Below are 22813 nucleotides of genomic sequence, written 5' to 3'. Positions count from 1 at the left end.
CTGTAGGAAAGCTGCAATGTTTTGGCTTGAGGCCATAGTCTTCACGATGGCGTACTAAATCAGCTATGGACTTTGTTTACGTACCTCCATCACGTAATTCGATATTGTTTACGTGCGTAGCGTATACATTGCGATTAAATTATCAACCTTCGTGTTATTTACTGCTCCCCTCTCTGAATATAGCGTGCGAAATTTCCTATTCTTGCTTCCAAACAAACACCTTACCCTGTCCATCTTTGTGCTGTATAGTAAGCTTCAGCGATAATTTTATTAAAGTGTCAACTTTTCAATGAAAAAGAAAGTCCTCGATCTTCAACTCTTTCTGCATACTTCCATGCCGATTAGTAAATTTTAGGCGCGTAACCGAAAGTTAAGAAATCTCGCAACGAATACGTACACCACGTAGTTTAACGATATAATTTCACCTAGTAATCAAACGTCATTATGGAAAAGTTCAATTAACGAAAGATTAAGCCGACCGATCTGTCGATGAAACAGGAACGGAGGCTGGATACTGCTCAGCAATTTGCATCTGGCTCTCAACTGGCTTCCCAGACTGGAGAGCCTTCTCAGATCACCCATGTGCACCAGCAACAAAAGTCCCGCTACAAGGATTTGGTTAACCACCGAACAATGCCTGGGATTCTACCCTAGTCTCGCGGCTCTCTGTTTAAAACTCGCTTACGAGCCACCGGAAGGTGTTAAGAGGAACGTAAAACGATCGCTGCAACAGCTTTGTCAAAAGCACAAGAACGTGAACGTTCCTGGCAGCCTGTTGTTGTCGTGGCTGCACGCAACACTTCAAGAACGACGAAAGTTCGTGCCTCAAGGTTGGATCCGGTCGTACGAATGGAACGAATCGGATCTCGAAGCAGCATATGAATTAGTAGTGAGAGAAATAGAGTCGACGAGGAGTAAAGATAAGAATGGAAACTGGCAAACTGGCAGAGGATTGTTGGACGTAGCGATTTACGGTGGTCGCCTTCAGGACGACTACGACATGAGAGCGTTGTGCTCGATCGTTGACGACGTTTGGACTTCTGAGGTGTTCGACGGTCGTAGAAAGCTGGCTGACGTTCTCAGGGTGGTTCATGGCTCGTTCGAGGAGGCAGCTAAGGCGTTGGAACATGTTCCGGAAAATGATTCGCCTAAAGAATGCTTTGGATTGCCTGCGAACGCGCATAGAGCTTGGGAGAGGACTGCTGCCGAGTCTGCGCTAACGCATTTGAAAGGTTTAACTTTTATCAGCAAATATTAGTAGTAAACTGCGGGTTCTTATGTGTCTATGGGAGAGTCGAGGATGCGGAACTGCACGGAATGTATATTACGTGATAAAATATATAAATAAACCCGGAATTTAGTCATTAAGTATATTATTTAGTAAGTAAGACAGTCGTTTGTTAAGTTTCTATGTTCTACATTAAATTGCATTCGCGAAGATATGAATTTGCGCGAATATCCGCAGTCTAGTTATTACAGCTCATGATACTTTCGATGGGGAATAGGAAATGATATTAGGTTGTCTGAAAAGTTGCTTTCATTTCATAAGGTGATAATAGATGAACAAGAATTTCTGTTTTACATTATTTTATTGAATTAGGTATGATGATTCGTGCATAATTCAATAAACTAATATGAAACAAAGAACATTGTGCGTCTATTATTTCTTCACAAAACAGAAGAAGCTTTTTGGACAATCTAATACAACTGGGATGACTAAGAAACGAAGACAATTTGTTTTGTTGAAATTTTTGTTCTTTTTTTGAGAATACAATACAGGGCTAACAAGAACAATCATTCCGTAACTGAAATCTCTCATCCTTTTCTATAGAAATGTAATTTACGAACTGGCTATAAGTTTGTTAATTGTCGGCAGGAATTTTAATCAAAGCGTCCGTCAGTAACGACAAGAGCAGCAAAAAGACGGAAACAAAAATTCAGAGGGATTTGAAGGAACTAATCGACCGCCACATCTCGATCTTTGGATCGTCAACGACCAGCGAACACAACGAAAATAAGAATCCATTGGAAAATTTCTTTATCGATGAAATAAATCTGACCAAGAAGACGTTGAATGTTATTCGCGTTGACGTGGAAAACCTGCGCCTCGAGGATACTAAGGTTCAAACAAATTTCTTCAAATTTCAAATCAATCTTACGAAACTAACTACGAATATCTATCAATATTGTTGAGTCATTAGATCTTTTATTACTTTGCTATTATTTTCGATTTTTATCTTGCATTTAGAAGATTCGAAAGAATCATAAAATTACGAACATTTGTCTGACTAATTTCTAGACTCCCATACACTGGATGGAAAACTGGAAATATGGCCCAAAGGAAGCTTTGCCTTTCGTTAAAGGGTTGTTGAGCAATTATCAAACTTTAAATTCCATTTTGACCATCTCCTGGTCTGTTGTCGATATATCGCGATTGGCAAGACCACGAGCGTTTCTGACTGTTCTCAAACAGCACACCGCGCGAGAAACGCGCCAACCTATGGAGAATCTTCGACTTTGCGTCAACTGGTTTGAAAATCGACGGAACGACGACTGGAAGATATCGTTAGTCATCGAAGGACTATTGATATCTGGTAATTTTCTTCGTCTAATGATCATTAGTTAACACCATTAACTAACAATACGAAGAATTTTCTAAAGTGTCTCTCGCTGCTTGAAAAAAATGTCAGAATTTCAAATTTCAAAACTTCTTAGATAGACTCCTGGATTAATTTATATGAAATTACGTGTCGTATAATGTATACTTTTAATATAAGAATGGAAAAACTATAATCCTAATAGCAAACGTAATGCGAAGTACAAATTGATAGTAGAAAGTAGAAAATATCAAAAAGGGAATCGAAGTGACACGAATTTTTCTTCTTTCGTAAAATTACCTTAGCAAATTATACAAAATATTTTATATTTAGGAGCTTTGATAGAAGATGGTAACCTGAAGGATGTGGACGCGAACGCGGCTTCCGTTGCTACTGCACCGAGTTGTCAAATTGCGTTCTTACCAGAAAATTACACCGGGGATAAGGCGAGAAACAAAACAGTAGGCGGCCGTTCAGGAAGCAGCGACGTGGAAGATATTCTTAATGTTCCAGTTTATGCGAATTCTCAAAGGGACGTATTAATTTCCTCGCTTCCGGTTGGATGTCCCAGAGAAGAACATGGTAACTGGTTACGACGAGGAGTTGCCTTTCATCTAAAATTGATCTAGTTCCTGTGGCTTAGTTCTGTTTGAATTACAAACAGTATGGTAGTACATTTATACATTATGCATAGTGATCTGCATATTATAATTGTGTAATAACTAAATGTTATTTATTGTTCTGTATTCCTTTTAACGATTGAACTTAATTAATATACACAGCGAAATATTACCATTATATACACAGTGGTATGATTATTATTATTATTATTATTATTATCCCCATTTGAAACATTCCAGACGAGGATTGTAATGAAGAAATTAAAGATACGAAATAACAGAAATAAATACGAAGGATGTTTTTGAAAATTCAATTGCAAAATGCTGCAAGTTGATAAAAGTACTCGAGTTGTTTCTGCTCGCAGTTTATGTTGTGGAATGTTTACGCGTGTTCCGCATGTTTCGTATGTAGCGAGTACATTTAGTTAGCCTTTTAAACTCACCTACACTTGATTTAAAGCCCTCGAATTTACAATGTACAATGGTTTTATTCGCTAGAGTTTCCTCATTTTCAGAAAAATACAGCGTTCTTAACTACTACCCACGCGTAAGAAAATGAATTAAATTAAACTAACTTATATTAATTTCTCCAAAGGTTTACTTATTATCGATTAACTAGGCAACAGGCTTGTCTTGTGCAACTTAAAACTTTTGCTTCCTGATATAATAGGAAGACGATGAAAGCGAAGCGAAACTCTTCCCGTTAAATACATAAAAAACGAAAGTTTCCTAACAAGATGAGCACAAAGGAGTACAAACGAAGGTTAATTAGGGAGGGTTCTTGTTTCGGCGGATACAACTTGTTGCATTTAATTCGTACAGCAGAAAGGCCGCGGATAACAAATTTAAACTTTATTCCGAGGTATATATCATAAGTTTGAGAATATTTTTCTTCGAAATAATTGAATAATTGCTGTTCGTTACGCAAAATCTTAAATGCATAACGACCTATGGAAATCTGTGTAAAGACGTAAATATATTTACCTGTATTGATTTCTATCCTGACAAAGGATATACTTCATAAAACGAAGAAAGATAAGGAAATGTGAAGAACCATTTTCGAAATGTTAAATGGCAATCTCAGACTAAACTAAGGAAGAAATAATTAACTGGAAGAATAATCGCGAACAGAAGAGGAAACTGACAAAAACATAAAGAGCTATACAATTTCAAATGCGCTTAAAATCGCAGCTTTGGTAAAACAACATTGATCCAGGACATTTGCAAACTTTGAAACCGTTCTGCAACAAAAGATTACGTTCTCGCCAAAATCTTAAAGCGCGCAGGAAATTGAACGAGATTTTACGACGACCGTATTGATAATTCGATGGTAGTTGAGGAAGTTCGCCTGTAAATTTTCCTTGAAGTCGGATAGGTCAAATCAAAGTTACGACGCGAACTTAATATTGAAAAGTAGTTTGGAAACTCTCGTAGGAAGCTCTCATAGGAAAGTCGTAGGAACATGCAATCTCTCTCTGACCAGAGGATCCGTATCCATTTCAAGCAATTGACTCTTCCGAAACTTGGTCCTTATCTACTTTCAATTCGAAGTGGGATTGGGTAATCGCCAGAGCTGTTAACTAATGAACGGGAATTAATGAAATTAAATAATTGAATTTCTTGAACGGTAAGGAATAAATATCCGGTATTTTAAATACCAAATGATTCAAGATAATAAAATATTCGATAAACTTTATTCGACATGCATAAAGCGATACATAAGAGTATTTGTGTGAAATATCGGTTATGGAAAATTTGTACGAATATATTGGGTTGTCCGAGAAGTTTCTTTCGTTTTATGAGGAAATAATAGACGCACAATGTTTTTTGTTTTATATTATTTTGTCGAATTACGTACGATCTATTTTGTTCTGCTGAGATAAATACATTTCACAGACTTGGTTTCACGTTTGTATAAAGGTGCATTGTTGTAAAGAACACGTTTGCGAAAGAAAGACACTTTCCGGATAACTTAATACATATACTACGTGTTACATGATACAGTTTGCAATTTCATTAACGCTGTAAGTAGATACAATTATCGTTATAAATAAAAGTTATTAATAAAAGTTGAAATCAATCTGAAAATATACAGGGTGTTTCGGTACGGGTAATAAAACCGATCGTGTGTAGCAGATTAACCGGCAGTTAGCACGCCATAAGAAAACATTCTTTGCTTGAAAAAGTGAAATGTGTTGCTCTTCGTCAGGCAAATAGAAGGTGTCAATTGTAACGCACGTGGTATAAATATTATTCACGGTATCGTAGTCAAAGTGTAACATAGTATAACATCGTGGTGCACTGCATTGGTTTAAGGTTGAGGAAAACAGAGAAAAGCACAGATTCGAGAATCAGAAATCTTTTTATTACTTATAAAGTAATCACTTGATACATCCTTCTAATGAGAAGTTACTCGTACGAGTTACATAGACTCAGAAAATAGCGAGCAGCAATTAAAGAAGTCATTGCAAATTACACGATCGTTCCTGTAATCACGTTGGTTCGAAACGCTGGTCTATTGCCAAACACTTTTACTTGACAAAGTTGTGATTCGATCCTCCAACTTCGTACAAACATACTTTACAAACTTGTTCATCATCACCCGTATAGAGCTTATCGTCATAATTATAGAAATCAGAAGCTACCTGTAATAATACTTAATAAACGCAAGAAATCTAATTGCTATTATATGTACACTGCTGTTCATAGGACATTTATGTATATGGGAACGTTTACTTATTAATCGGTCAGAATTTTCTATTCGTACAGAACAATAGTGAAAAACGTATAAAAATTTTGTAAAAATATGCGTCAATCTCACTGTAATGCGATGTAAATCGTAGAAGATCTCGAGACGAATAAAATAGTATATTTTGAGAAGTCTATCCACAAATACAGTGACAAACCTAATAATACGAATGATAGAATTGATTAAAATAGAGAATCGAGTATCCTGACGAATATAGACAAGAGAAGAACGTTCAATGTTGTTGTACATAATTAACGAGACTTTTACCTCGGTATTGAATATATAAATACTTTATACTCTGAGAATTGAAATATAATAATTTAGTCTTAATACGTTTCAATAACTTCTCAATTGTCCATAAATGTCCCAATGATTACAAAAATGCAGATGTATCTACCTCTAAATCAATTCAATTCTACCAAACTCACAGTTTTCATTAAACTTAAACAACCTTCTTTAATATTCAAAAAAAAAAAAAAAAAAAAAAAAAAATCCGAGAAAAAATCTTCAATTCATTCAGCACAAACCAGTTAATATATTCACTGCTATTAACGACGTGCGATCACCGCATATACAATTTTACCCTTCTTCTTTTCCATTAAAAATTTCTTTATTATATATTAATGATATTTGCTCTATTAGGATATCCATTGTTTGTTTCGAAGTTACTTTATTAAAATACATAAAAGAAGAAATGTAATATTCAGATTAATCCATAACTGGCGTAGCGATCATTTTAGCAGAAATGACCAGAAATTTGCAAAACGTGCTTAGGTATGAATTGTATATATATGCACTTCCGTCCATAAGTTACGCGACTCCTCTTTGTCCTACACATACGCGTCGATAAAATAGGTTTGTAATAAAATCTCCAAAACGTAACACGTGTAATTCAATTTTCCCAAAAGTATACGCAGAGATGACAATTTAATGTCGATTTAACTTTGTAATTCCAACATTCGCCTGTACCTGTTCCAAGCGTCCTGTGGCCTATACGACGATACCGTAGACCGATAATTATTAAGTTATACGTTGGTTAACAATACGACGTTAAAAATAACGATTCCTAGGGTTTCATAGAGCCCATCTTACCAATTACGGGACGAAGTAACACAACGTACGCGTCAATAGCAGCGAGACTGTTAATAAATCGTCATTCAACGATCGACCAGCATCATGATCAGCCATAGACAATTAGATAAATTAAAATAAGTCTTCTGCGATTCTTCCGCGTAGATCGTACCAGCGGAGAGAATTTTCACAACTTCGGCAAGCAGCCACGTTTGACGTGGACAGAATATAGGAATAGAACAGACCACCCAACAACTTTCGTGACAATGAAATACGAACGGACTAAGCTCGGCTCGTTACCGAGGGGAAAATCGTAGTATTTAGGTCGACGTTCACAATGCACGGCGAGCTACAACAGTGCCCCTTTTGTTTTCCCGTTCTGCCGCAGTCAAAACAGACCAGCTGCAGTCTAAATTAGTGGCGCACGTTTAACCCTACCGGCTAAAATCGTCGCGCGAATCGATTAAACATTCCCCTGGCTCCGTTTCGATTCGCTTCAGAATCGGTTCACGCTTCCTAATCTATATTTTCTTTTTCTCTTCTTTCTGTCCGTGTTTTTGCACTTTCTTCCCTTACTATTTCGACAGATTAGACGGACAGACAGACGGAAATGCAGTTTCGTTCGCTGTGTTACGCGCGATTGATTTTTGCGAAGGAACGCGCCTGTTAAATGTTTTCAAAGAAAGCGTGATAAATTGGAAAAACTGTTCGTAACGTCATTACTCTGTGGTAATGTCGCTTCACTCGATTGGATTTATTAATATTAATTGATACGCGAACCGTGGATGTTTACGCAAATTTGCATTCTTGTAAATACGTCTAAAGAAATGCATATTTTTGTATATCTTTTATTATTAATCTGAATATTTTGTACGTGGCGGATTATTAGGTGCATTCTGTAAATTTTTTGGTAGATGCATAAACATCCAAATGTAACTGGTTATTGATATATTATCGTATCTTTATTAGCATACCTATTATCGTAAAAAATATAGGCGTAAAATTTGCTTATATTCGTTGCGAGAAAAGCTAGAGAACGTGAATTGATTTAGCGAAATTCGACAAGATTGATACAACGTCCAATGCTAAAAGGATTGCACACGTATAATTTTCTGAGAGAAAGATTAGGGCTTTATGTATCAAATTTGTTAGTTAAAGAGCCAAGGGGTAGTTCTCTTTTGTCATTGTCCACGAATTTCACACTTTAACCCTTTCGTTAGTATGCAATTAACGATTAATACGATAGTTCGTTATTGCATAACGATAGTATAACAGTAGAACTATACCTTATACACGTTATAAATTATTAACAATGTAAATTTTGTCTTTTATTCGAGTCATTCGAGATTGACACGTTGACTGCCATCAACGTGAATTGATTAAAGTATTTAAATTAAATAAATGTCCTTAATATCATACGTACTAATATATACAGTCTTTTAAATGCAACTGTAGTCTGTTTAAACAAACTTGTTTTTTAATGAAATAGTAGGACAATCGGGCAGCAGTCAACGTATTACATAATGCATAACGAATTCTAAAGAAATATGCGTCAGAATAATTAAATTCTATAAATTATTCAATCTATCATGGAAAATATTAAAACATACCGTGTGACATACATTATCGAGCAAAAATTTGAAATTTTCTCGTTTATTCGAAATTAATGTAAAAATAAAGCAGATACGAATAATAGTTTGCTTCGTTTCGACAGATTTATTATTAAAAAATATTCTAAGCTGATATTGTTAAAAGTTCTTAGACTATGAAACACATAATAATCTCAAACCTTTGACTCGTAGTGTATATCAAAGTAATATAACAAAATACAAAAATTGTACAATTCTAGACGAAAATCTCGCTTGAAATATTCACTGCTGCCAAAATGCAATGGCCCATTTCTCGAATTGGATTTTTCTCTCATAGCAAATGTCTTCATTTCAAGCAATAATCTTTCGTTTCGTTACGCTGGCCACTGCTCTGTTTGCCTCCCTAAATAAATTATTCTGTCAGTGGTTGCGTCAGCAGGATTACTCAAATATTTGAATCAGCGCAACATGAGCGTCAATAACAGTGAATGTATTAACCAGAAATATCAAACTATGCTATGTTCAGTCACGGTCGTTAACTAAATACAATTGGTATTATTATCCGGCGACTATAATAATCCGAAATTTTAACGGATGACTATAATCAACGTTAATGATCAACAGTATTACGTCAAACATTATTTACAGCTGTATCAAATAATTATAGTACAGCTAAAATATGAAATTTCCTTTATTAATTATAGTTAACGACTAATACGACATTTTTACGAGTAACTATAGTCACCTTTGTTAGAAAGCGCTCGATGTTGGATGATTATAATCACCCGCAGCAACGAAAGGGTTAGCGAAGCGTTAAATACGAAGTTTCACGCGACTAAAGCCCGATATGGGCGAGCGAATTTTATCTTCAGCTAAATGTCGCAATGCTCGCGAATGCATCAGCGACACGCGAGAATTCGCAAACGGCGAAAATTGACCGTCGCGTCGTGAGATTATAACGTTGCGCCTTTTTCTATTTTTGAAACGCAAGTTTCGCTCACGCGAAAAGAAAAATACGCACGCAAAGAGAAATATCCACGCGACAAAACCCACTTGTATGCATCGATCCTGACGCCACCGATAGTCGACGAGACATTGCGAGCGTGGACCGGAAATACATCGAAGCCTGTTTAACTGCCGCATGTCAAGGTGCATCGACGTCCTATGCATCGTACTTCCATTAATATTGCTTTCAATAAAATTACAGACCGTGGAGAGATTTTAGTAAGAATTTAGCTATCTTCTCATTCGTATCGACGTGGATACTTTATGATCGTGGGATTAATTCAGAGTGAATTAATAGGATTTTGTGGAGATAACGTTAAACGCGATGCTGAACAATTTCGAGTTACGCGTAACGTAACGTACATTAACGCTATTAACATTAATTAATATTAGAACTACCGACTTGTAATGTGCCATGGTAAACAATTATATTAGACGCGTGTGTTGAAAATAAATAAATATATATGATTATACTTTTGCCTTGATAAAAGCTAACATTGTATACAATTTTGATAAAAACATTTGCATAGTTTCAACAGACAATAATTTTTTAATCTTATTTTGACAGATTCGGTAATTCTCGTATCGATAATACGACAAAAATAATAAGGCAATAAGAATATAAATATAAATAATAATGCTATAATAAGGACGTAAATAATTCTAAAATAATAGCACGATAATAATAAAGGAAACACTATTATGGAAATAAATTAGGTCATATTTTATCTTAATAATCTATTACAACCTTTATGTGTGAACAAATACGTAATAAATAAGTGAACCTTTGATTCGTCAAAATTCAAATATCTACACGTACACCACCGTTCAAAAGTCTTAGGACAATTGTCACATTTGATTGAAATTTCGTAAGAATTAAATAACTATTAAGAAACATGGAACGATATCGTTCAATTTAATATTTAAATACGTTAAAATTTGTATGCATTTATGAGAATTTATGACTGCACAAACACCTTATACCGAATACACGTAACATTCGAAAATATGTAAAATATTCAAAATATAGCAATAGCTCTGTAATATCTGATAAGTAGAACAATTTTCTATGTTCCATTTTTTTTACTTATATTCATAGGAATATGAATTTACATAAAGATTCGCAATCTATTGATGTATTGGTACATTATTGAAAAGACGCGTGAAACTATAAGTTCACATTCTACGTGAGATACTAAATTTTTGTTAAAAACGGATATTCCAAGAGTTTCGTGCAGATTTATGCCACATATCGTAACACAGCTATTCGAATTGATAACTTTTCCTGCATTTCACTCGCGTTTCCAATTTCATTCACTAGTAAGAAGTCACTTGAAAGAAAACCCCAAAAATAACAACTAACAATTTTTTAAAAAAATATATATATATGTAAATTCGATAGAATTTCAAGTTTTCACGAATCGATCGCCTGATTTCCAAAATATTACACCATTACATATATATATACACATATATGTATATATATTTATTTCCTCTACACAACTTCACGACAACACGATTTCCTCAGTTCCTCACCTGCGACAGTTGAGCAGGCACTGTTGTATTAAGTGGAGCGCGCGAAATTAGTTAAGTATTCACATGAATCGCGGCTCAGCGTGGTTTCGTCGTCGTCGTTCTAAGCGTAGAGGACAGAAATGGAAACGCGCACACGGGACAAACGAGAAGATGTTTCAGCGACGCGAACTCGGCCCGAAACGCCGTGATTGTCGCCGATTTATTGCTCTAAGAACTTAAGATGAAACTCACGGGCCAAGGCCGCGTCCCTGAGAAAGGCAATACTGTGTTTCTTTTTCCTCTTTGGGAAATTCCGCGCCATTTTTACTCTCGCACACACTCCGATTATCATCTCACATTCTTTATTTTTCTTTTTTTTTTTGTTCCTTTTTCTCTTTTTATTCTTCACGTTTATTCACCCTTTTTGTCACTCTCGTTCCTCTGGTTGCTCTACTCGTGATACGTTCGCGATTCGTTCATTACGCGGAATTATTCGTTTCGGTTGATGCATACGGAACGTCACTTTCCCCAATTACATTTTAAGGACACGTAGTTTGTTCGAAACGTCATCTATTCGATGAAAGTAATTCTCGTACGATGCAATGCACCTTCTCGATTAACTTGATCGTTCGGAATTTATAAGAATTGCTAGTTCTAACATTCAGAGATTCTTGAATTGGCGTTGTTACAACTTCCTTTAAGATAATTTGTATGTTAAAAGATTGAAATATACGTAAAGAATATGTTTTTAATCCTCTACAAATGTCAAGTTTCGTTTATATTCACTTTTAGAACATCTTCTCGAAAACTGATGTAAGAGAATCGCAGGAAACATAATTTGGATATTTTTATTCGAAATATCTCTAACGCGATTCATAGGAAATTTCTTCTTCCTTTGACGCTGAAATCGAATAATTGACGATAGGAGGAAATTTCATGCGCCGGTCCATTGCCTATCAAATTGAAACTCCGGAGAAACGACATTTCATATGCATTAACTAGTAATAGCTTCTTCAATGTCCTTCTTCACGGTTTTGATGATCGACCTCGCGTGAAAGCTTTGCCTGTCGCGATTTCAATCTAATCGCGGGCGTGGTAATTGGTGCGATTACGAGAACGATTATTCCCCTAACGAATAATAATACTAAAACCGAGTGATAGGCACACGGTTTTATGATCGACGACGAAGAGGAAATTACTTTCCGAGAGGAAATCAGTGAAAATATTTATCTATCTATACCGATAAGTCGATTTGATCTGAAGGAAACTTTCGAACTTTCGGGAACGTCTCTCGTTTCTCATTATCTTCTTGGTTCCGGTTCTCCCTTAAACCCGATACACAGTCGCGAACGTCGAACGGCATTGACTTTTTCATCTCTTCGTTTAAGTAGTCGCTTAAGATCGTTCCACGAGCAATACGAATATTTTCATCGTTTAACAAAGTTACATATAAAGTAATTATTTCAGTTATTGATACTTGCTCCTTTATTTCTAGATAGCTTCTTATTTGCCCGTAGACTGTTCTTTCGATATTCTTAACATTCTTTGATATCCTTCTTCCAGACTCCTCTTTTAATACGCGATTTTTTTTTTTAAAAAACACTCGTATTACTCGTTACTTGATTGGATAGTTCGTATGCGTATTACAAATACGCGATCTGTTATAAAAAAAATAAGGAGATTGTAGTTACAAAGGTTTTATTTCGAAAAATCAAAGTAACAGGTTCCCTTGAGAAGCGATACATCGACAGAGACATTTCCTTTCTTTCCTTTTGCAGCAATATCGGTGGTATTTGTCCTTTAGAAGATTCGCTTGCACAATCAGTCTGATGGCATTTTCAATGTCTGAAATCTGGAATGAATTTAATATAATTTTTCATCTTAGGCGATAAATTTCAATGTAAGCAGCAGGGAAGTTAAATTCTTATTATCATAATTCGTTCGCAGATCAAAATACGCTGAAAGACAATGCAATATAGAAGAGTTAAGAATATTATTACTCGATAATTACCTCGTACCAAAGCATTTCAATTTGGAGTATTTTAATTCGAATATATCTGAATTTACTTATAGCGTTTTTTTATTTATTTATTGCTGCAATTATCCAAACAAAGGAATAACGTTCGAATAAGAGGAATTCTGCTAAAAACGAGAAAATGAAATTATTTTACATTCGTCCTTCTGGAAGGATGATGGAACCACTTGATCTTTTGCCAACGTTACCCTCCTTCTCCTTCAACCTCCTTATTTCTATAACAGATCATGTACGATAATATAAATCTCGTGAAATTCCATATAAGCATTAACGTTTCTTCGTATTTTTATACACATTGTAGAAATATACTCGATGATGAAGTTTAATCGTCGCGTTACAGTGTTTCTCGAGATTCTTGTCAGCGACTGCGAGCAAGATCAATATGTTTCATGCTATGAGAAAATTCATAGTACGGAGCTTGAAAATAAAGCTGAAATTCCAAATTAAAATATCCAGTCGTCATACCTATAATACAGTTAGATTCGATTTCTTGACGCCTCGATCTTTTATGCACATCTTACTGAAGAAATAAGTGGAAGAATATTTTTACTTGCTCGATATAAGCTTTATTTTTGTCTACCGGGTGTAAGTTTTATTTTTGGTTTCCATTGGAGGTCGCAGAATGTATTCATTAGTATTCTAACTAAATTTAGAATATCAATAAACTCTTTGGAAGCAAAAGTATGATATAAACTTGGAATTGTTTATCATATAATGCAAGCTACGTCGTAACATAATTTTATAATCACGCAACGATGATCGAAGCAGGAAAATTTAACAACGAATAAATGAAAAAAAAAAAAAGGAAAGTCTATGTCGTATTTGACGCATACAATTTTTATTCAAATTTTAATACTCTTTTAACAACCGCAAAGATATAGATCTTGAAAACCTTGTATGACTATCGTCAACGAAAAAAATAATTCTTACAACGTGCTTTTACTTCTTGAAATTATGCGATCTTCGTGCCATATACATTTTTGTATAACGAATAGCGTACAATAAATTCGGGTCACCGTATCAGGTAAATCACCCTGTATATCTTCAGGTATCGTTAATAAAAAATTTACCCTCGATCGCCATAAACGCGCTATTATTCTCAAACCTCTGGCTTTAAAATGCATCGAATAACAACATTAATATCTACTGACATTTCCATGCTTCTCGAATATTATAATGCCTGCTTTGGCATTAAAATTTCACAGTTAAATGTTGTTCGACTAACAGCATGCTTCAATCTATATTGACGCTTTCACTTTCATTTGTTCCGGAATGTTGAATTTCTAAGAAACACCGTGACGCAATGAATTTTCACGATAGAACGGTTCTCTATTGATCATCGCTTTAGAAAAGAAGAAAATGACAAATACAAAAGGGAAAAGAAAGGGAGAACAGGAGTCGCGCTTTATTGGACGTCGACGAAGGTTAAAGCGTAAGATTAACACGAGAAAGTTCAAAGGGAATCTCGAATCGTTCTGTTACGTTCGAAGAGAAATGGTCGAAAAATTTGGGAAGCAATGGAAAACCGTTTAAAACGTCGCCTTACTTACGATGAAGTTCGCAGGGAATTAGAAAATTTGAATTCGTCTGTGAAAACTTTAATACGTGTTTGCCTCGTGACCATCGATTAATCGTGATAATCTCAGTAAAAATACATTTATATACGCACGTACGAATAAATCGACTACTGACGTTACGTTACGTTACGTTACGTTACGTTACGAGGATAAAATGTCACGGACAATTTTTAAAAAAGTCGAACATTTCCACAGATATAATCGATCGTTTTCTTTTTTTTCTTTTTCCTTTTTCTTCTATTCAATATGTTAAATTCTGACTAGTTGAGATTTCAATATACACACGCGTGCGAGACTTTCCGATATGTACAGGATTCGAAAAGATATTGGATAACGCGTAAAACAGATTCTTCTCCCTTTCATCGAAGCGGATATATCTTCCAGAAGAACTAAATTTTTATCGAGACAATTGTTATAGCGATATCGGGATTATCGATCGATTGATGCAACGAACAAGTGGCATGAAATTTAAATATCTTCTATTCGAAGTATTTACACGTATTTGTCTGTTTCCATATTCGTTAAGAGTTAAGAATAATATTGTATTATTCTACGATTAAAATTATTCCTATTTTATCTCTATTTTCTATAGTAATCTCGAATAAACATTATTCCCCAGGTATCTGAAAAAAAAGACCTTTAACCGCACAATGTTCCAACAATGATTCCTTAAAATAAACTCGCAACTTCCGTTAGCTAATAATGAAATTCAACTTTAACATTAATAACGCTGTTCGTTTATCCTTCGTTAACTACTTCGCTCCATTGATCGATCACATCATCATCGAGCATTTATTTATCGTAACCTTCGTTATTTCTTCGTTATAGCTTCTGTACAGATCTTAGAATCTAGGAAAATATTCTTTGAAACATCTACACGAACGTGACTTACGATTCAAAAAGTGCAAAATTCGGATATTATAACCGGTGCCTAAACTCGATCCGTAAGGAAGTTATGCAAACGCGCATCGAAATCTCCGAGTAATTGAAACGATTCGAATGCATCACGATCCTATTAGGCGATAGATGAGATAAGAAGAAAAAGAAAAAGAAAAAAGAAAGAACAAATCTTTTCTTATAACTTTCGTATTTAATAACACGACGATTTAACACGATTCGTAAGTATTTAAATCTTATCGTTCGATTTCACGAGTTACACGTTTCGACGCGCGATATCGCGCATCATCGAAGGATCTTCGCGAGGCGAGAAACGATAGAACGATCGCAAGAACAATCTTACTTGTGGATCGATTCCTAAAAAGAAACGTTCGCACATCGAATCGAAATTTTACACGGGTGGCTATAATCACGATGTACGTTAACGTAGATGACGACGTAGATGACGGTTCGACGAAACTCAAAGGAAACGATGGCTGTTCTAGGATAACTTGAACCGAGGATAACGGAACATAAACGCCGGAATGGAAACGAAAAACAGAACGAGGAAGGATCTTTTACTCTGAACGCAAGTTTAATTGAAATTTTTAATGAAATTCAAATAACGTTGGAGTTAACGAATGTTTCATTGAGAACTTGGAAAATTTCAATATCATTTAAATTAAAACATTTCCGTTCGTTCGGCTTAATTTAAATAAGCGAGACGAAGCTTCTCTCGATCGAATAAAACGTTCAACCAATGTTTAAAGCTACGTTTCAGCGTACAATTCTGGCTTCTTCTTTCTTCGTGCTTCTCTAAATCGTTGCGACGTTCATCGAACGTAAGACCTCAGGTTTGTTCTCGTTAAATAATAGGGGCATTAAATACAATGGAAAATCGATCGTCCGTTCGATGAACGATGCACAATTTAACCGGGATAGAGTTACAAAGGCATCGTGATTACGCTACATATAAAAAATAATCAGAACAACGTATCTTACGCTCGAAGGCATTTCTAGAATCGATTCACCATCGCTATATTGGATATACCAGCACTCTCTACTGACATACTTACAATTAATTTATTTGATATGCGGCCGTATACGCACGTACGATTCCTCGCCGCGGAACTTTTCTAATCTCGGTCTCTAACACGATCACTTAAAAATATCAGTTTAATTACACAGGATAAAAGACAAACGAGGAGCGGACACGCGCGAATACGATTTCTCTCGATCTATTTCACCCAACCTACTGTACATCCTACGTACTCGTACTTTTCACGTTTCTTAACGCGATTAAAGTCGAAGCTGGATACGAATCGAAAAAATTCAGACGAATCGATACGTGGACAATTTATATAAATCGTCGTACATCGATCTAACGTTGATTGTTAATTTTGTAATATCGAGTTGCTCTCGCGAATCACTAGATCATAAAATCGTTGAAACGTTCGAAGATCGTTTCTCATAGGAATTCCTTGGATCATTCGCCTAACGATAAAAATATATGCGGGTCGATAGAACTGGAAGATGAAAGACGGCTCTTCCTGATGAGAGCGCGAGAAACAGATACACACGAAACACGCATGAAACAAGAAATTATTATCATCTACAATACGTTTCGAAGTGGATTATTTAAATACTTAACGCTATCGCGAATCGAGTAGAGAGAGACAAAGAAAGAGAGAGAGAAAGAGAGAGTATTTGATATTAAACATTCGTGAACGCGTTCGCGGGTGTCCAACATGTATAACTTACCTCGTAGACGTCTAAAGGTATATTATTATCGTAACTCCATCGTGTTGAAGAAAACGATCTCACGTGTCCGTAGGAACGAACGATGCTCGAACGAGTACCATATGTATACGTTATACGATATAATTCGACAATAAAATTAGAGTAGTCTAGTAATAGTATAATATAATAAGCGACGATAGACCGTCATTTTAAGAGCTAATTGGTGTTCGTACGTTGATCCCTTTTTTCATTTTGGTACCGAGTTATGATAATTCTTCTCCTCGATCGCTTATCCATTCGTTTATCATTATTCCCCCTATCATTTTTATCCGACCTCTGTTTGTTCTCGTTTCTCAATCGATTTTAATATCGCTCAAATGGGTGAACGTCGCTGCTTGGCTACGTTTCTCGAAGACTTCGTTACTTCCGATCATGGATAGGCGCGATACAATGGATCTCTTGTCAATAATGGAATCCTTAAATCGCGTTCTCACGCTCCAAGCACGTGAATTCGATAAAAATTCGTAGGAAAAGCTGCTTGTAATGCGCCTGAAGAGAATTAAAAGTTATCGTGTAATTATATCGAAATACACCCTGAAGCTGCGTGTTAAAGAGCTTGCAGAGGATTGAAATATTCAATTAGTTGTTTCAAATGGAGTAACATACACGTGTGTTACAAGGATAAAAGAATACTTGTGTTGGCATGGAAGAGATGTTGGAAAATTATTCCACGATCGATGCTTACAATTGTATTATTTTATCCTAAGACAACTTTTCTGTCCATAAATTTTGATGGAGGTACCTCCGTTATGGATTCCACATGAAACTGCGATTTAAGAATTTCGTTGGTTCATCGACTGACTGGCGCAATTTCGTTTGAATCGGTGTTTTCCATCACGAAACTCCTGATTGTATCTCGATATCATATATAACGCTGGAAGATATGTCGATTAAATTTCAGGTGATCACGCAAATACGTTAAATCGATTATATCACGCTAATCCCACGTATGAAGCTTTTCAAAGTAGATTGTATTATCCAACTTCCGAAATATTTTTCATAGATTTTTCTATTAAATCCATGCATACTTTCCTTCTCTCAGTAGTTCCATTTTTTTCTTGAAATCGTGTCTGTAATCGTGTGTACGCATGTGTTCACGTGTGTGTGTATGTGTATGTGTGTGTGTGTGTCCAAGCAGTGTCAAGAAGTTCGACAAATGTTCACATGACAAGAAAAAACAGCATCGTGAAGAAACCTCTGTATCTTAAGAACAATAAATATTATATCAGTATTTTAACGTACGTAGAAAATATATGTATGTATATATATATATATATATAATATGTATATTAACGCGGGACTTGTTTCTTTAAATAGAAAAAGATATGTATACCCGATGCGACGAGGTATCCTAGAACAAGCGAAGAGAACAATTTAACAAGATAGTTTAAGTAAACGTTTGTATACCAGCAGAGTCGGATAGAACTTCTTTCCTTCTTAACGAAATTCAACAAATAACCGTCACGGTTAATATTTCGCTTGTCGATCACGATTATCAAAAACGTTTCCTCGAATGTAGGCTCGTACAGCTCGAACGATCGATCGAGTAATAACAGAAAGAAAAATTTATGGAGGCACAACAAGGATAACAACGTGTTCTGAAAAATTTCAACGGACAACAAAGAGAATTCTACGGTGGATCGACGATCCTAACGATCACATTGATCGAACGAATAATTCTAATTTCAATTGGAACGAAAAATTCTGTCCAACTCTGTGAACGCTAATCCCTAGAAACTACGTGTCCTCCGCGTTTGGAAGAAGACGACAGCGTTCGCGACTAAAACGCGGAGGCGAAAAATTGTAAAAATCGCGTCTACGTAGAACGACAGAGCTAAATTGATAAAGATAGTTTATTTATACTTCGCCAACTCGTAATACCTAGAAAATGGAACGTAGAAAAATATAAAATAAAAAATCATACAAACGAATACGGTGAAGATTAGTCTTTATAATACATCAGCTACTCGATTTCATTTTTCCAATTATCATATTCCTTTGAACCTAGCCTCTCACTAATTCGGTTTCTTTCTCGGGTCGTGCCCCGTCAAGTTCCACACCCTTAAAACTCGCCGATACGTTACACGCAACAGCGACGTCGCGAATGAGCAAAAAGTTTCCTAATTACACTTGAATCTTCTACACACGCGTGTATTATTCCTCGACATTCGTGCGACTATCTTCGAAAAAATTTGCGGACAATCTGTTCGCGCGGTTTCGTCGTTGGTAAATCAAGAGGAAATATGCGTACGCAAATTATTATACGCTTCCTCCCTTAGCTATACGAGAGTACGATTTTAAAAATATATACGTGTATGCATGTAGAGGCTCGTAATCGATCGAAAAAGTTTCCTAATCTTTATACAACACATGTACGTATGTACATATGTAACACGTATGTATCTATGTATTGTTCACCTATGCAGAATGTAATTAATTTACACGTTCGTAGAAAGGGATCTCGAGGCTCCGACGAGAAAGGTTGGAGAGCACCTTGGTAAATTACGCGTCGACATCGCTAATCTGTCGATGGAATAAATATCGATTTATCACATGCGACTTACGCAAACAAAAAGAGAGAGATAGATAGAGAGAGAGAGAGAGAAAGAGAGAGAGAGAGAGAGAGAGAGAGAGAGGAAAAACGAACGTGTATCGTTGATGACCGATGTCGATGACGATCGTCGTTCGTTCGCCTGGATCTCCCTCTGGTTGTTCCATCGAAGATAGAATTTTACTCAGGATCAGCTCAGGCTCTACCAATTACGGCCGGAGGTCAGAGCGCGTTCTCCATTTCTTCTGTTGTCAGCTGGAACTGCTCTTGACCTATATAGCAGCGAACAAAGCCGATTTAACGATCCACTGGGAGCATTACGTAGGCAAAAAGGATTTCAGTATGATAGGATGTTTGATCGAATAGCTTCTCAAAGACTTTCTTTCCGATGAAGGACAGTCGATGGAATAGTTCTTTAGAAAACTTTGCATAATCTTATCGTCGGCCTTTCATATTACGGCTTTGTACAAATTGTGAGAGATAAAACAGATAAACAATTTATTCCGAGTTCATGCAAATACACGACTATCAGGAGAATAGATATCACAAAAAATATTTTTTTATTCTCGCGAGACCGTTTCTAGGAAAATTTTCAAGGCCGTTGGAGGATATATTTAATACTTATTTATATCAAATTGCATCAGAGTGCAACAAGAAATGGGATAATATGACCTAGAATTATATCAAAGATGAGAGTCTAGAATCCTTTCCTTTCCTTTGGATATCGGCCATTCCTTATTTTCACACTTTATATACCGTCTACATTAAATATTTTCATGACCGATTCAAGATAGATTCAATCTAGATTAATAACTTCTGGACTAGAAAATCGGAAAGAGAAACTTTCTTCTTATTTTCTTTTTTCTTTTTTTGAGGTAATACCCGGAGATAAAACTAAGATTAATATAATCTTCAGAAGGAAGAGATAAAAATAACATTCTGATTTCATAAAATAATACAATATATGAAATAGAAAATGTTTCCTTCGCTCATCTGATAAAGCTATTAACGTGGATTTTTATTCTTCCCGACTGGCCCTAGTTTTTTTACCATTCTGTGCTTCACTACGCCATCATATTCGCAACTTAGACTAGCGGAATATTTTTTTCTGTAACAGGGTACCCAAAGAAAAAAATGGAAACACTTACTGCATAAATACGCCGCGAGGTCACGGTCCTCCGCTTGCAGGGCTAGATCGCGAGGTGTGTTGCCGTGTCGATCCTTGATGATTAAAGTAGCACCACCAGCCACTAACATGCAGCAAATGGAACGACGTTTATATTGAGCCGCTTTGTGCAGAGCGGTTTGACCTCTGCAATTAGAAAGTGCAGATCATTCTTTTTTTTTCGTTTGCTCTCTGTTTACGCGCCTGGAATAAATCTCTTCTTTGATCGGTATTATAGTTTGCATATACTGAACAGATTTTGAAATATGAACAAAAAATTTTCCGATTTACGCCAAAGCATTTATAGTCGGTTATTTATGCCTTGTGCTATAAACGAAGCTAATTCTTCGAACTTTGAAATGTCATGGAAAACCTTCTTCCTGCCCTTTCGTGGTAGCCACGTTTGTTTAGTTTGTTTCTATCGCATCAATTTTTGTTCACCTTTTATCCGTTTCTATACATTGGACCTTCGTTTTCTGCCTGTTTTTATATCATACAACTTACTTGTCGTTGTCGATCATATTGAGAATACTCGATGGTGCGCAAGCGATGAGATATCTGACAATATCCTTGTGACCATATCTCGACGCTAGGTGAAGAGCAGTTTGTCCAGAGGAATCGATGGATAGAAGAGAGTATCCTTTCTCGTGAAATTCTTTCAAAGCCTGTAGATCGCCGATTTTCGCTGCTTTCAAAATACCATCGCTGGCTTTCTCCAGTAATCTCGTGTGAAACGTGTGAACCTCAGAACTCAAGCCAAAAAGTCTATCTCGTGGACTGGAACAAAATTATTTTTATCCTCTTTATACTATTTGTATTCAAATTAATCGTTCTTCTCTGACTTTCCTTTTCTTTCTTAATTTCTAACTTTCTTCTATTTTATTCAATGTAAAACCTTATAGGATAGATAGTACGGAGGTTTCGAGCTTTGTGAAGAAAAAGTAACGCAAAAAATTGATATTGTGGTTAGCCGAAACGGGAGAAGTTAAAAGATAAAGAAGAAGAGAAAAAAATTAAATATTTTCAAAAGCTTTCCCATTTCACTGGCGCAGGGAAACTCTAGAAAGAAACGAACGTATTCGCTACGGTATAATACAGTATTAACTAGCATTCCTCCGCAACAGTAATCAAGAAAACCAAGTAAAAGGAACATCCTAAGCACTGGAACGAAATTAAAGTTTCTCTAGAGTGGTCGGTTTGGAAGTGAATGCGTGCGGGTTTATTTTCAAAGATATAGATCCCTGCAGCTAAAAGGAATGCGGAATGAATGGTTGGCGGTATTATTATTAAAGATAGAGATTTCAAGGTGGAGATTTTACATATGATAGAGATTTCAGATACACATAACACTGTTTTCTCTAAAGTTACGTATTTTCTTTCTGGTTACGTGAATCGACTAAATAACAACGCATATTTTATATCCTTTTCTATATTTCTATCTCGCATTGGTTACGTTACGTTAAGTAAAAAAATTAATCTAAAAAATGAAGAGCAACTTGGTGCATACAAGAGATTCAATTTTACTTCATCTTGAACTTTTAACAATTTATCATTTTTAAACTTGCAAAAAGATAGAAACTCAATCTCTTTGCTATGTCTTACAGTTCAAATGTTGCTCCATCGAATATTTCATTGAAAGTTACATTCTCATATAAACTTGCAT

The 22813-nt window shown here is 35.8% G+C and overlaps 2 protein-coding genes across 5 annotated transcripts in view; one reads left to right on the top strand and one right to left on the bottom strand.

The window, feature by feature from the left end:
• The window catches only part of LOC117233275 (cytoplasmic dynein 2 heavy chain 1), a 32342-nt gene extending 28943 nt beyond the window's left edge, over window positions 1–3399 (top strand). Inside the window, exons 42-45 of the mRNA XM_033493409.1 lie at window positions 499–1232; window positions 1877–2121; window positions 2300–2594; window positions 2931–3399. Of these exons, the coding sequence (XP_033349300.1) occupies window positions 499–1232; window positions 1877–2121; window positions 2300–2594; window positions 2931–3226 (1570 nt within the window). The 3' untranslated portion in view covers window positions 3227–3399. The remainder of the gene's footprint in view (window positions 1–498; window positions 1233–1876; window positions 2122–2299; window positions 2595–2930) is intronic.
• Window positions 3400–11556: 8157 nt separating this feature from the next.
• Window positions 11557–22813, bottom strand: part of LOC117233280 (eye-specific diacylglycerol kinase) — an 89277-nt gene continuing 78020 nt past the window's right edge. For 3 of the 4 annotated variants that reach the window (XM_033493420.1, XM_033493419.1, XM_033493416.1), the window contains 4 exons: window positions 21655–21927; window positions 21134–21297; window positions 20082–20257; window positions 12015–19957 (listed from right to left, as the gene is read on the bottom strand). In XM_033493420.1, coding sequence (XP_033349311.1) covers window positions 20208–20257; window positions 21134–21297; window positions 21655–21927 — 487 coding nt within the window. In that variant the 3' untranslated portion in view covers window positions 12015–19957; window positions 20082–20207. Of the gene's footprint in view, window positions 19958–20081; window positions 20258–21133; window positions 21298–21654; window positions 21928–22813 lie in introns of all 4 variants that reach the window. The other variant, XM_033493418.1, reaches the window with a different exon arrangement.

This window comes from Bombus vosnesenskii, unplaced genomic scaffold, assembly GCF_011952255.1.
Source record: "Bombus vosnesenskii isolate JDL3184/JDL3185 unplaced genomic scaffold, Bvos_JDL3184-5_v1.1 scf7180000013295, whole genome shotgun sequence".
Classification (NCBI taxonomy): Eukaryota; Metazoa; Arthropoda; class Insecta; order Hymenoptera; family Apidae; genus Bombus; species Bombus vosnesenskii.
The sequence above is the reverse complement of the archived record's forward strand: the minus strand, read 5'-3'. Positions and strand labels throughout refer to the sequence as shown.